Genomic DNA, 16,383 nt, shown 5'->3' with positions numbered 1-16,383 from the left:
TTGGTTATGGAATAGTTAAAATTAAACTTCTATATAAAAATACTAATAATATGTAATGTTTGACTTTTAATCAGTATAATTGTAACAATTGCCATTGGTTAGCTATCTTTGGAGTACAAGCAAAAAAAAAAAAAAGAAAAACATATCTTCCATGATCCCCAAAATAACAAAAAATATTAATTCATATAAAACTTACTTTTGGAAAAAACATATTCATTTCCTGAAAGCCTTCGCAAGCCGTCCTGGAAATTAAAAACAAAATTAAAAAAAAAAAACATTTAAATGAATCAAAAAAAGTAATTTGTTTTAATCAATAGCTAATGTTGTACTAGGAGATGGGTGGTGGCGCAGGGCCAGTGTTTAGGCGACTAGATAGCTCCTTTAACCCATTTGTGACCAGGGCTTATACTCTGTTTGGTAATCGGAGCTGGTTTACCATTTTCACTATGTCTTTGTTCAGCCTTGATTTCATGTTTAGTGTTCTGACACAAATTATATGCTGTGCTTTCAAGGGCAGATACGGCTTTCTCTTTGTATGACTTTTTTGTATCGTTCGTCATTTAGTATAAATAATATGTCAAAAAGTAGAAGAAAAAAAATGATTTTTTTTTTGCAGTTTTTGCAGGATTTCTTAGGTGCCATTGATAATACCCCATAATACCCCACATGCATAAGTTTTTAAAAACATTATAAGGAAGCAAAATGCTCCCCTTACATACTATACAATGTGTCCGTATTTTTGAACGTTGAGGGGCAGTTATTTTTTGTTATCAAGCTATACCACCCCTTTAACTCACAGTCATTAGACCTCCTACAAGATCACTGGTGTGAGGATCTTCATCTTTGGTACCCAACTGAGGAGAATAGAGTTCTGTCGTGCGTAGAATTTCCAAAACTCTGTCCAACGCCTCTGCTACTGTCACAGGACTGCTCTCTTGGGCTGCATTTATTATATTAATGACCTTGAGAAGGGAAAAAATATACAAAAAATCATAAATATTTATAGATATGCAGAAGTGTGAGATTATATTGAGCACTTGTCTTTAGTTATGTCAGTTAACCTCCTTGAGCTCCAGATATTATTGGTATTTATTATTATTCTATAATATAGTAACATATTGCATAGGGCTGTAGAATTTGGTTGACACATACATATGTTACGCATACAGACACAACAGGAGTTAAGAACTCTGCCCATGAGTTTATAATCTACGCCAAGAATGGTTATAACAACAGCACCATCTGTAAATGGTAATGATTACACTATGCAAGGCAGCGTGAGAGTTTACTATAAAGAATATAATTCTCTCTGCTCTGCAAATGTTGCTGTGTAATAAGTTGCAGGTGTCAAGGAAATCTTATTTTATAGAAGCCAATAAATTATGACTGGCTCTATATCAACATGTAGGAACAGGCTGCACAAACGGATCCATGTATTCAAGTTAAACTTAGCGTTCATTTACTTTAGAACCATCAGTCGCAGAACAGACATGAAGAACAAATACCTGCTCACGCCAAAGCATGGTGTAATCAGTGTGCACATAGGTTGTAATAACTGGTGTCTGGCGTTCTGACGAAGATTTGTAACATGATTATGGACAACAATGGCTAATTCAGCATGACGAAAATTACCATCAAAACCATTACCGCGTAGATTAGTAGTTTGTGTTTAGTGTTGGGCACTGAGCTATGGTATATTTTACGTGTATATAATGCACACAAACATTGTATCCTCGGTCGGGGGACTGCTGTTTACATACAGTGGGGTTATAAGTGATTCTCATTTTGGAGAATAAAAGTGCTAGGATTAATTACCTTTGTAATCGGAGCCTCTATTGTCATGGTGTGGATTCGAGCCATAGATGAATACCTGTGATTTTGTAAACTTGGTGCTGTATAGAGAAAAGGACATAGACAGGTTTATTTATGAAAATGTTGTCTCCAATCAGAGAACCATCTTCTCCTTATTAAAAGTACAATTCATTTTGCACTTAGTGGGTTTGGGACACAATCAATAGTCAGCAATCAACAACCAATAATTATGTGTTGCACAATATTTACACAGTAAGAGGTAGACATGCGTCTTCACGGATTTCGTAAAAACTACTGTGAAAATAACATTACATTGCCCGGAGAACAAGGTCTATTGGGTTCATTCCATAAATGCTGAGTTGGGATGAAACATTCCTAGAATTCACTATGCATTTTAAATCACTTTTTAAGTGGCTTTCTCCTTCAAGAAGTGCTGGGTGACCAGGCATATTTAGCAGATGAAATGACATTTACAATTTATGGACCGAGCAGAGTCTTTTTTAGCAGGATTTACATTCCTCCACACCTTCAGGCAATGGCATGGGACCACTTGATTGGCATTTCTGACCCTTTCTAAGGTGCACCAATGTCATACATGTAATACATTTTGTGGAATATCACAGGTTGTCCTATGATGAACTCCACTGGGCCACCCTTAATCATCTTCTAACCCCGTAGTCAGTTGCTCTTAATGGATTATGTGTCTGATACATTCACAAACTTGAAGTGGTCTTCCTATGCTTTTAATGCAAATCTATTCTCTTAATTGATACATTTAGTAAATGCGGTCTTTAGAATGCATCTGAATATTCCTACCATCACTACTTCGGGATGTGATAGACCGTACATCTACAGACTCTTTCCGTCTATTTTTATGTCTGAATGAGTGGGATTCTGAAAGATAAATGCAAAGGAACATTAGCTAATACAGACAAGGGGCAGCAAATCCATCAGCCACTGTGCATCTTCCATTAAACGATCCTGTATTATCGTCGTAAACTCAGTATATCAGACTCTTTTTCTAATGGAATACCTGAAATGTTCATTGACCCTGGTTTTGCTTTAAGCAGTTCTTGGAAATAAACTTCACCATTCACCATTATTATACACTTAATATGATTTATCAGATCTTAATGATGTAAAAAAAGGTTGCAAAAGAGTACTACACAAAAGCTATTATACATAACCAGATATATACATAATATTGATATGTATACTGTACTTAAATACATATTTGTGTCCTATCAATATTTTAACACTTTATAAAAATTGAATCCAAAATTACACTTCATGTTGTGAAATTGGAAAATAAATAACAAAAGTAACTAAAAGTCATGTTAAAAAAAGCTGTTAAAAATATTTTTTTTAAAACAAACAATTATAAAACAATTTCAATGCATTTCTCAATAAAGATGTCCTGTTAATGGATTTCAGTGGAGATTATAAGTACTGAAACCTAAGTAACTATAAATATATAAAATTGGTACGAAAGACAATTGCCTAAATAAATAGGTTAATAAAATATAGCATTTATTCCAAATCATCTCTGCAATATAGGGAGCCTGTAAACTGAGTAAACATAAACATTATATATTTACAAAGCAACTAAGGCTTCACACCACTTAATTAAAAAAATGTCTGACTAGAGACTCCACTAGTATAATTAAGATATATAGTATAGTACATATATATATATATACACACATACATAATCTAGTGTGCCCTAATAAGAATATTAGCAGAAGCCGTCTCTACTATATAATGTTTGTGAATGTGAGCCCTGAGGCATGTTTCCATGTTTCCTCACATGGTACCCGACGAAGCCGCCTGAGGAAGCAGGGAAACGCGTGTCAAGGCTCATGCTTACAAAAGTTGTATAGAAAGGGCTTCTGTCATATGGACTATACTTTGATTATACTAGTGAAGTCTCTATTCAGCGCTTATTCGTTTAGTAGTGTGTAGTCGTAGCTACTTTTTTAATATTTAGGTTATATGTTGTGCTCAGTTTACAGCCTGCTGTCTCCCGTTACAGCAGATCAGCAGTGTTTTTAGATGATTGAAATTATATTTTATTAACCTATATTTTTAGGGTAGATAGGGAATAGTCTTTTTTTTATAAAACAAATTCAAACCTTAGCATATTTTGTAATACTGGAGTATAACAAGATTGTCTGCTGTAGGACCCTCCAATTGTTTCAATACCACAAAAATTCGAATGAACCTATTTCTTGTTTTCTACGTTCAGGGGAGGCATAGGAGGCAGGCAAAAACAAATAGTCCCATCGACCCATTGTCTATGCCCTCGAAGCTAACACACACACACACTGGCACACATATACACACTCGCGCCAACACACATGTTCCCATACATTAATGCTAACACACACTTCTACATACATACTCATGCTAACACACACAGTCACACTAACTTATACACACTTACACATACACTCATCATAACACACACTCCCTCTAACACACACATACTCATCCTAGCACAAACTCCCTTTAACACACATATACACAGTCATGCTCACACAGAGACAGTTAATACTTACAGACTATACGTAAATACACACATACATACTCATTCCCTCCCTCTCTAACCCCCTTAGCCTCTTTCTCTCCTACCTCCCTTACCCTCTATACCTTGCCTGGTGGCTTCTTTATAGCTTTCCAGCCAGTGGGCCAGTCCAATTTGTACCCGCCTTTTTTAACCCCCTGACTCCCCAACCAATCTGCCCCTGTGTATGTTCAACTGTAATGTGTGACTCTGGATTTTTACCACTAGTCATATTTTGCTGTTAAGTATTACATTCCATTATTTTAAACACAATTTATAAATAACCGTTTCTTTCAATTTAGAAAAACATATGGAAGTAGACAACCTGTTAGCGTGTTCTCTCCAGAGCTTTTCTCATCTCGATTTACCTTGTAGATCTAGTGATAAAGAGAACAATCACATTATAATTCCGCATATGTTAAGATGTCTAAATTTTAGTTTAAAACGCACTCCAACATGCATTAAAAAATACCAATACAATTTCGAGGGCCCAACTATTCCTTTAAAACATAGAATGAAAGGGAGTTACGCTGCAGCGAGGTAACAGCTTCACACTACACACCTTAATGACACAAGAGCAGAGTCTGGGGAGCTGCTCCAACCTCTGATGCCAACTATTTGGAGGTTGAGTAATGATAGATACTGGGTAGATAGCAAATCAATAAAACTGTAGCAAAACCAAACATATTGTTTATATATAAATAAGCACGAATGAAGCATGAATAAAAAGAGCACCTGTTTGTTGTTGTCACTGGAAATGCACAGCTTCTTGGTAGACACAAAATGTCTAATTTTCCTAGTAACATAAATATACAGTCGTTAGTCATCCAGAGCTGTTCTAAGACTACACATTTACATAAATTCCACAATGCTCGCAGGTTTTCCACAAGATGTGTCCCCTTTAGCATGCCAAATCATTTTGGACAATGATATGCTTCCAACTTTATGGGGACAGTTTGGGGGAACAGTTTCTACATACATGGACATTAAAATGTAATTGGTCCACCCTCTGGCATTAATATGTAGTTGTCCCCTTTCAGCATACCAAGACATTTTGGACAATGCTATGCTTCCAACTTTGTGGGAACAGTTTCTATTCCTGCGTGACTGTTCCTCAGCGCACAAAGCAAGGCCCATAAGGACATGGTTGGCTGGGTTTGGTGTGGAAGAACTTGACCCGCCACACAAAGTCCTGACCTCAACCCCATTGACCTTTAGGATGAACTGGAACGGAGATTCCAAGCCAGACCTTCTCATAGAAAACGTTCCCAGAAAAGTGGAAGCTGTTATATCGGCAAAGGGGGGACCCACTACATAATAACGTCTATTTATTCAGAATGCGATGTCATAAAAGTCCCTGTTGGTGTAATGGTCAGTTGTCCCAATACTTTTTTTCATAACGTGTACGTCATAATCTACCGGCATGAGAACAAGTACACATCCCCTGACATGATCCAGACTTCTTGTACTCACCCTCCTTGCCCAATTACTGGGGTTACTTTCACGTGTTGCTGGATGCTGTCTCCTGATTTCCTTCTTGCATAATAAATCCCTTGCCACTCCTGTGGACAATAAAAAGAGGAAAGAAAAAACACCCAATGATTAGAAATAACAATAATACATTACATATTTTTAATTCCTCTGTGATGCCGATCTATATTTTGAATGCTTTCTGTATTTACTCTGAATGCTCTATTAAGGGTGCTGTCTAATTTTATCCTGTTCTCTGTTCTTAATCATGTAAGAGAAAAACTATGTAATTTAGAAACATTTCCAGTTTCTACTGCAACAACCTATGAGTGGCTGCCTTTCTGCACATGGCAATTAAGTGTAGCCAAAAAATATGAATGATTAATGGTCAAAGATGATTTCCTATCAGAAAGGAACCCACTCAGAGCACCTGTATGCTTATCTTTATGCAAAAAGAAATAAGTCAATCAAAGTATAAAAAAATCCATGGGGCACATATCCAAACAATGGAGCACTTTTTGACATATCAGTTATTAGTTATTATTTATTATATTTTGGTGTTCTTGGTAATAATGAAATGATTTCTGAATAAACTCAATAATTTCTTAAATCACAAATGATCCTGTATCTAATAGAGATAAAAGCCTCAATTCAATTTAATATGATTAAAATACTTGAACTTATTCTATTTTGAACCTCTCAGAAGGACACTGGGAGAAATGTAACAATTCATTCTGTCATATAGAGTGCATTGAGTGGCAGATGATTTCTGAACGGTGATGATATTATTAGAAATACATTTGTAAATCACGGGGCTTTGAAAAGGTGAATATATATATATAATACAATGTATATATATCTAAATTTGTGGGATATACCCATAGTTCTCACCTTTCCCTTTTTGATACACGTGTTGATTGTGTCCAATAAATCTGCCCGGTTCTTGTCACTTTTTGGCAACTCTGTGAGCTCTTTACCGACTAGTTCGTCCCTGTGATATCCCATCATCCGTTCAAAGGCTGGATTAATATACTGACAAGTTACAAGTACTTAGAACGCTTGTAGTTATCAAACATCAATTAAGGGTCATTGCAAAAGAGTTTTTAGTATGGCATTGTATAATAAAGCATAATATATTCACAGTATGTATTTTTAATTTCTAGATGGTTTATTCAATATTATTAATTTAACTACCAGTAATTATGTTAAAAGGGGGTTTCCTACCAAAATATATATTTTTTCTTAGGTCTTAGACAGTGAAAAAGTAAAATAAATAGTAAAACCATATTGTGAATGCTACATGCTTCTGTATATGTCAGATTGCACAATGCTCGTGTAGTGTAGCTGCTTGCCACGGTATGTAAGTGGACCCCCACAGGGTGTTGGAGGGTGAATTACAGATTCTTTATATTCTTCAAATTCTTCATATCGCTATGATGTATTTTGTCTTGAAACAAACGTGTGATCATAAATATCATATCCTATATAGCTTAGGTATATTTTCTATCACTTGCCATGGGGTACTTCTAAATCTTTAAACCCATCTCATGTAGAAGAAAATGATCCACCCTAGTTATTGCCATTACCTGGGACCACCAGATAAAGTACATGCGTTATAGATGGGTAATGACAAGTAAATCATGGGAAAAACTATTCGAAATCATCTGTATCCACAATGAAATGTGTCACATTGTAGAACATTTGCTTATTGGGTACAGGTTAATATTCATTATAGTTGAATTATTTTTATTATTTAAGAAATAATAACATTTACAGGGATTTGTTAATTATGTGATGGATTAAATAATCTATTTCCATTGAAACACCTTCATACCATTCTATATAATGCACATCTGCCACATATTCTTGCCCCCAAGGAATATGTAAGACTTTTAAACTAATAAACTTTAGAAACTGAAACAAATACATCTATTATGACAAGTGTACCTGTATTATGTGATCTTCACTTGTTATTTCTATGGCTTCTTGACAGTTATCTAAGGCTGTGAATATTGAATTGCAGGCCCTGTAATGAACAAATAGTTCAGGTTACTCTTTAACAATTGGGTCTATTCACTAAGAAGTCAAGTTGACAGTCGAGATTTCAGTCGTATGTCCTTACATTTTAACACTTGCAAAACAATGTGTGTATTAAGTACCGTAATACACAAGTGACTCTTGTGAGCTTCAGACGAGGGCATGAGAGTTGAAAGACAACTCACATGTCCTCACCTGAAACTTTCAACATTAGTGCAACACTGCTACCATTAATGCATAATTACACTAAAATATTTTTTTAATTTCTTTCATGAAACGCAACCATATATATATTTTTTTAGAATGTAATGTGATGTAAGTACAACGGCCACATCTGGTACTTATAATGAATAATTTTGATTCAGCTGGTAAAATGAAAATATTTTTCTGAGCCTTTGAACCTCAAAAAAACTAATTAGGAGAATTAATAGACATAAGCTGAAAATGTAATGTTTTGTGACAATTTTCTGGGACTCCATGAACCATGATGTGTCTGAATCTAAAGCATGTTATTACGTCGAGTGCTATGTATACTGCTGGTCTATGGTTGGCCACTGACACATCTCATGATTGTGCTTTATGTCCTGAGAGGCCAATACTGTTCTTACATACCGCAGTTTGCATTGCGAACGCACCTCCCCGTGCTCTATCTGGATTAGCTCATTATAGCAAGCAATCATACTACTGTTTTCCACAAATCTCTGTAAAAAATACAAAAAAATAAAAAAATAAATGTGTATTGAGTAATTGTACAAACACATAACGCACGCATAATAATACGTGTATGTTTTATATACATATGACACTATATTAAAGTGACAAGTTTCCAGGTATGTCCACTGGAATAACTACAAGGTGACCATTTGTTCGTGTCTCCTTGTACCAATTCAAAATAGTTTCATTTCAAAACTATTTTAACCCGGCACAGGGAGACAGGAACGTATCGTGGTCACGCGACGTCACGACCCCGAAGGTGAAACCAAAGCTGCTCGCACACTGCGTGTGTGTGTGTGTGTGAGCATGCATGTGTAATTGTGAGTGTAATTGTGTGTGAGCATGCACGTGTAATTGTGTGTGTGAGCATGCATGTGTAATTGTGTGAGCATTTATGTGTTAGTGAATATGAGTAAGTGTGTGTCATTTGTGTAAGCGTGTCTGCATATATATGTGCCAGAATGTATGGTGGAAAGGGGGGCAAGGAAGCCACAGACAAGTTGTTTGGGGGCAATGCTGGCACATACCAGCTGTTTGGGGGGGTAAATTATGCCCCTGGGTATGTCATAAATAGCTATTAATAGGTCAAATTAAAGCCTTAAAACAAAAGATCTGAACGAGATCTGCTGCATGAGCAGCAAAGATTATATTTGTTTGGCGGCATTAGGCACCAGCCTACTGGGCATTGTGAATACAAGGACTGTGACTCTAAAAGGTGACAGTCACTCATTAACTATTTATCCTGCAGAGAAAATGCTAACTAGCGCCGGTAAAGCCGACTGTTAGATCCTACCCGGTTGAATCCAGTGTGAAGAAGAGGAAGGACAGATGTTTCTTCTTGTCCTGAAGCTCTGTAGTAAAAGCAAACATAGTTTTACTTAATATGCTACCCTCCTCAATCCTCCTCAATCCCTTGTATATATGAAAAAAATACGCACTTTAGCAAACCAAACAACAAAATGACATTTTGTTTTCTGCCCTATTCAGTATTTACCCTGCCTGCTCACAGTGATATAAAGGTCAACTATAGGGGCAGACACTTGGGTGGTAAATTCAGCCCTGGAAAAAATGGCAAAAAGAAAGAACAAGACAACTACAGTGCTCCCTTCCGTTTCTTGCATTTCCTTTTGTCTTCCAGTGTCTTCCAGTGTCTCCAGTATATGAATTTTAACATTACTGTTGTATTTGCCCTTCATTATAAAAACGCCATAAAGTCTGCTGGCTCTATGAATAAGATGTAATAATACCAATCATATTAACCTGTTGTTAACCCTGAGAAATTATTTACATAATACGAAAGACAAGTCATGGACTTCCAATGCAGGTTGGGTTTTAAAGTGGAATGGAATGGGTTTAAAGTAATGATTTCTGCTATGTATGGCGACGGTCAAGTGGGCCCATTATCATATTTCCAACATGAGATAACTAGCTACTTATAGCATCACTGTAATATCTGACATTATAATATGGACTGGAAAAAACTGCGTACGAACAATAACCAAAACAAAAAAACAGGTAGTGATAGCAAACAAATAAAAGCAACTTACACCCGTGGAACGACTGCTAATATTGTAGTGTGCTCTGCTGGTTTGGTTGCTCTTATTGATCTAGAAAAAGACAAATAGAGACATGTGACTCCTCACACAGGATTCTAGACTGATACGCTCCTCCAGTAACTAAAATAATGATTTGGAGCCAACTGCATTGGTTTTCAAGACATCAAATTATCAGCGTGAATCATTCATGTAAAACAAATGTAGAGTGGGTGTCCCAAAACATCCAAAAAATGTAATTCATGCAAATGGTGATGTTCATAAGCTATGGTCAACATGTGAGATGATTCATTGTCCAAAACATTCTGAAGGTCAATAATCCTGCCCCATTAAAATCATCGCTATAGAATATCAATATTAATATAAAAACTGCTACAAACACAATTTAAAAGAAAATTAAGGTCAGATCGTTTAACACATTTGGATGTAGGCAACAGCTGTACTAAACATTTACAATAAATCTAGACCAGTCTCGTGAACCAACAAAAATTCCAGGGAGGAAGTTGGAATGAAATCCTAGTTAGATGTGAGGTTTTAGCAAGCGGACTCTGGAATATAGAAATCAAATTATAGAAATTTAACCCTCAATCTCCCACTGTGGAAGGGCACTGAAAAGATTGGTTCAAGATCTATGTTATACGATTAGTCTGTTGGTTTTTATCTATCATTGTTCCTGAAACTTTATACATTTTTCTGCTTTTATTTTTTCTAATTTAGTACTTTTCTTTCACAGGTCAACAGAACATTTTAACAGAACAGTTTAAATCTAGCTATATAAACTACAACTCCTTATAATGTTAGGGTGTGAGAGGTTGTAAATATTTCAGTCCATCATTGGCATCCACGATTGCCAAAAACGCTTCCTGTTGCCTCAAAGAAAAACCTTTCTATAAAAGATGGGGTGTTTATTTTTTTATCTTCGAAGATGGTTTCTCTTAGAAGGTAGGGCAGGGGTACAGAGATGGGTACAGAGGATACGCATAAGTGAGAAAAAGGCTGTTCTGTCCTCTGCAAAATAATTTGACACATTGAAATAGCACTACGCTACATACCTGCACACAGCATCTGCATCGAGATATCTCGAATGCCTATGATCTATAACAATTATTTCATGATGCTTATCCAGGAAACATTCTAGTGCTGTTTCTGGTGTCCGAGCGATATGACATCTGTACCCGGCTCTGTCACAGGCCCACCAAAAGCCATCACTCTGGCTATCTTCTTTTGCGAATACTAACAGCACCTGGAAACACAAGGCAGTGTTAATCTCATGGCAAATTAATTTGGACCATGCTGGTTAATTCAAAACATTTTGGGTATATTGGACACACAACCAAAGCACACATTACTGTATAAACATGTTATTAAGACTTAATAGGAACCAAACTGGGCAACTAATAATAATTGCGACAGATCGAAGACCGGGACATGTTTTTTTTCTTTATATTTCAGAGCCAATGCTGATTCTTCATTTTTTTCTCCAAGACCCCTTTCTTTAATATTTTTTTCCACTGCAGAGAGGGGCCAAATCTTTTTAGGATTTACAATACTTTTATTACTTGTGTAATATATTCAGAAAAGAAATGTTAACAGAAAGAATTAATCTGCCACAGATATGGGGTTTTACCATTTGTTTTTACTGCTCGTACTCCACATTTTCCATACACATCAATGATTGGATATCCTAGTACCGATAAGTTGGAATGGCCACGAACCCGGTCATGATCACTAAATGGGTCTGGTGTAAAGCATCCTTCAAGTGATGACCACATACATGAAACCCTAACTGAGCAACCACAAGTCCTCAAACCAAATACCAAATCTGCCTTACTATACTATACTTACTATACAGCTGCTCGCTAGAGTATATTTGAGGTCTGGGGAAACCCTGACTAAGCAGCGAGAATGACAGACTAAAAGATCACATCTCAAATCTTGCACTGCAGTAAGACACTGGTAAGCTTTCTTTTTTTAATTATTATCTTTTATTTATATAGCACCAAACAATTTACGCACTTCTTACAATACAATACATATATTCAAGGGGTCTGACAAGACTAGAATTGACAGACTAACACAAACCGATACATTGGGTGGAGAGAGCCCTGCTCGCAAGCCTACAATCCTGAGACAGGCAACAGACCGGCTTCATCTCCTTTGTGTACAAAATTCTACTTGGTATCTTAGCAAAATATCCAAAACAAGTTTGCCGTTAGGCAACTGGACATCAGTGAGTGGATAAAACAAATATAAATCAATGGAAAAGTTTTCCATGGCATATATCAGAAGACTTTAACTAAATATACTTGGGCGACAATATAAGTATTATCACTTTAGGTTTTTACTGAAATATTTTTACACTACATCTAAATGTATGCAAAGTATTATTTCTAAAACTCTAGAAGCCTTTTAAGCGCATCGGGAAAAAAACTACGAAATATGACATGCACAGCATTTTGTGAGCTTGCAAATACCCTGCCATGGGAAAGGTTGAATGATTTTCCTTTGATTTAATGACAATCATTAAGTCTCGGGTCTTGTAAACATGCCAGTATTCCCCCTGGCCTTGCTTTGTTGGTGTTTGTTGCCATGGTAACTCTGCATTGTGGTGGAATCAATAAATTCCTGGACTTGGTGACCTCTTTAGAGTGCGTCCCCTGCACTGGGGACACTAATACAGTACACACACGCATACACACACACAACATACGCATACACACACACACACTGACAAGCGCTGACGTCAGAGTGCAACATTTCCCACTGTCTTCTAGTCTTTCACATGTAAGCCTTCTTTCGACTAAATAAACAATTATGAGCATGTGTCGGTCCTTAAACTGACATGATCCTGAGACTCTGTATATTTTATAAGTGACATATACTACAGCATATGGTCTGTTACAACAAGATCAGAGGTAATAATGAGCAATCAGTTATTTATTATGTATGGTTTTCCCTGTCTGTAGAATTTCATTATTGCATTCTTCACCTCTGCTGTGTATTATGCAAAGAAGTTAGCTAATCAATATAGTGTCAGATAACTGAAAACGGTCATTTCTATTTCTACAAAGGAGCCTTTAGTGATACGTTATTGTGACCTCAGATGGTTTTTCTACAGATGGTCTTGAAAGCTTATTTGACTCAATGTATTTTTCTGTTTTGGCCCAAGGAAAGGTATTGCCTTCTCTCATGAACAAATACAATTATATACATTTTCCTTACTTCTACCAAGACATGTGGATATGGCCTAATGATTCCATCTGAAAAGGAGACCTCTGAGGTCCCAAAAGCTATTTCTATGAAGGGAACCCAACTATCATATAGCCATATTAAAAAACATCAGTCTGCAAATACCTACCCACCAAGATCAAGAAATATGTTTTGTGTATGTGGACACAATGTTTCTGAGTAACTAGAGAATACAAACAACAGAGAAAACAATGGAATACGAGAGTTTTTGTGTTTAAGCTTTTACTTATTTTTTCAAATGGAGTATTGTTGGAAGATGTTTCCTCACAGGGGTCCCCGAAATGTCTGCTAAACAATTTTTGTTGAATAAAATACTGATGTCTTAAATTTGCTTTCTGCTTCATGTTTCCATAAATTTAAAATCTCAAACATGCCAGTACCTGGATGGGATCCAGCGTTAGTCTCATAGGTCCCAGCCACAGTTCTGCTGAAGATACCTGCTAAAAGAAAAATACAATTTGTTTACTATATGGTATACCTTTTAACAGTCAGCATCATGACTTTTGGAAGCAGTAAGGACAGCTTTTAATGAGTAATTGCTTGGAAAATGTTTTTTAAAAAACTGCCATTTTGTGAATTGGCAATACAATTTTATTAACTTGTTTTTAATTAATTAATGTTATTTTTTGTTGTTGAGTTAGAGTAGTCCAAAAAAGTCTGTTATATCTTTATGAGCACCAGTATCCACAGAATAAGAAGTAGCCTTTGTATCATTGCTCTGAACTTGGCCATAATTATGTTTTGGGGGTGTACATGGCTACAAAGTATCTTCTCTGTTGTTGTCTATGCACAGAATGAAGTAATAATTAAACCATTTAAATCCTAAACATCTTTTTTCTGTAGGACTCCATTACACCCTGAGGAATGGATGTATATCCAGTTGGTGTGGTCAAGTTATCTCATAATGTGTATTCCTCCTATGTTTAGTCCGTATTCCAGCCAAGCTGTTCCACCTATAGTTAGCAAAAACTAATCAGTAATCCTATTCTTTCTATTACTTTCTGACATAGACCATCATGTATTTACCTTCCTAACACAACTGCATTGTCTACGATGGGGCATGGCCATGGCGGCAACATTTGCACCATCATACCGGTTTACAGATTGGTGGAAGAGGAGCTCTGCCCTTAGAGATGTCAATCTCTGTTGCGACATGATGTGTGGGGATGCAGAGCAAGACTTTTGTCTTACCTTCGATAATGATAGTTACATTTAAGATTTACTTGAACTAGTGATGAACATAAAATAACATTTTTGAATTTGTCCCTTTCTGGTGACAGGGACACAGGCAATATCTCATCTGAAAATGTCAGAAAAAATACGGCAGGTAACATTTTGTTGCTTGCAGAAAGTTGACAAACTTTTTTTATTTCATTAATCTCCTCCTTTCCCCATAACCTTAAACATCTGTTTTCCACATGCTTCAGTCTGGGCACCCCTAACTGAAGTTTCTGAGGTCCTCTCATCCTCCCACCTCATCACCCGTGCCCTCCACCCTGTACCATCCCATCTCCTACCATCTCTTTCTAGTGTCCTTACCCCAACCCTAACCAATATCTTTAATCTGTCTTTTTGCTCTGGCATATTCCCATCCACATTTAAAAATGCCTTTTTCTTTTATTGCATGACAGAGAGTATCCTGAAGGCATCATAAAAAATAGTTATCAATAGCTACAACATCATATAAGAAGCCATTCCCTCAGCAGAAGGTCTTACTGCACTCCCTTAAACAAACAGGTCGCAGTTTGGTCATTTCAAACGTTGGAAGATGTGTTAAACTGAAGAAAGGCAGTGAAATTGGCCAAGTAGTGATATTACTAAGGAGTTTAGGACTCCATGCACTGTATGCACATGTTGGCTGATGTAGTGTGATTTGCCCCACACCTCCAAACACATAAAAAATGATTCTTTATACAACACCTGGGGTCCAACAAATAGCAGTAAACTTGTAAGCCATTATCTTATCAAAACACAAGCAGCTGCCTATCGGTAATATTATCTAAAAGGTGTCATTAATGCTAACTATTTTTACGATATAGCAATCAAAGCTGCCATTGTAACGCCGCTCTATCTATTTCCTTTTTGCCAGGAAGAGTGATAAGACGGATCACAGCCATAAAGTCATCCAGCTCTTTGAATGATTACTAGGGACACTGTAATGGATCTTAAAGAGTTACGATGATGTCATTTCATTTAAACATTTAGGTATTTAATGAACTGATTTCCAGATGGTGGTTTAAGGGGATAGTATCATCAAAAATGTTTTCCTCTTTTAAATGAAGCATTACGTTGAATATTTTTAAATGAATACTAATGTTAGATTTTATACAGATTTCATCTAAACAAAAAAAAAAACTGTGTAGCCCATCAGAAAAAAAGCAGAGGTTTTACAGCAGGCTGAACAATGGCCAGATTAATAGCTCGTATTAGAGTTATGTATTCTGATTCACATGAATTTTAGATACAAAAAGAAAATTTGTATATAAATGTCTGAAAATGAGGAGGGAGCCCCAAAGAAACATATGAAAGCACCACATTTTCTTATGAAATCTATTTTTTCTGTGCTCTCTTCCTCTTTAACATGTTCATTTCTGCACTACTTAACCTAATCTAGCAGTTTAACCCCTTATTGACACAGCCCGTACATGTACGGGCTTAAAATGCATTGTTTTCAATGGGTTTAGGCACTGTCCATTTAACATAGCCTTAAAAATCAACAATGTTAATTGTCCCACTTTTGCCGAAAACAAAATGTTCTTTTTTTTTCTCTTACTGTAGAGATTAGGGGCAACTAAAAATGAACCTTTCATGACCTTTTCTAACAGGAGGTTTCTAGATATTTAGGCAAGGAGATAATTACCACAATTCTTTCAGTATTACTTTTAAATTGATAGCATTTTAGAAACATGTCCAAACCCTTAACAAGTATGATGATTGTTAACCCATATACAGGTCCGTCTTGGGTGCCTTTATTTAGTGCAAACT

The 16,383-nt window shown here is 36.3% G+C and overlaps 1 protein-coding gene across 1 annotated transcript in view; it reads right to left on the bottom strand.

The window, feature by feature from the left end:
* The window catches only part of PDE8B (phosphodiesterase 8B), a 40,803-nt gene that overhangs the window by 7,230 nt on the left and 17,190 nt on the right, over positions 1–16,383 (bottom strand). Inside the window, exons 2-15 of the mRNA XM_053447973.1 lie at positions 13,779–13,838; positions 11,202–11,392; positions 10,144–10,203; positions 9,390–9,447; positions 8,495–8,583; positions 7,793–7,871; positions 6,737–6,877; positions 5,849–5,937; positions 5,111–5,171; positions 4,701–4,752; positions 2,629–2,706; positions 1,816–1,892; positions 798–962; positions 197–242 (exon numbers count right to left, since the gene is read on the bottom strand). Of these exons, the coding sequence (XP_053303948.1) occupies positions 197–242; positions 798–962; positions 1,816–1,892; positions 2,629–2,706; positions 4,701–4,752; positions 5,111–5,171; positions 5,849–5,937; positions 6,737–6,877; positions 7,793–7,871; positions 8,495–8,583; positions 9,390–9,447; positions 10,144–10,203; positions 11,202–11,392; positions 13,779–13,838 (1,246 nt within the window). The remainder of the gene's footprint in view (positions 1–196; positions 243–797; positions 963–1,815; positions 1,893–2,628; positions 2,707–4,700; positions 4,753–5,110; positions 5,172–5,848; positions 5,938–6,736; positions 6,878–7,792; positions 7,872–8,494; positions 8,584–9,389; positions 9,448–10,143; positions 10,204–11,201; positions 11,393–13,778; positions 13,839–16,383) is intronic.

The sequence above is a fragment of the Spea bombifrons genome, chromosome 1, assembly GCF_027358695.1.
Source record: "Spea bombifrons isolate aSpeBom1 chromosome 1, aSpeBom1.2.pri, whole genome shotgun sequence".
In the NCBI taxonomy this organism is placed as follows: Eukaryota; Metazoa; Chordata; class Amphibia; order Anura; family Pelobatidae; genus Spea; species Spea bombifrons.
This window is presented reverse-complemented; position numbering and strand designations above follow the sequence as displayed.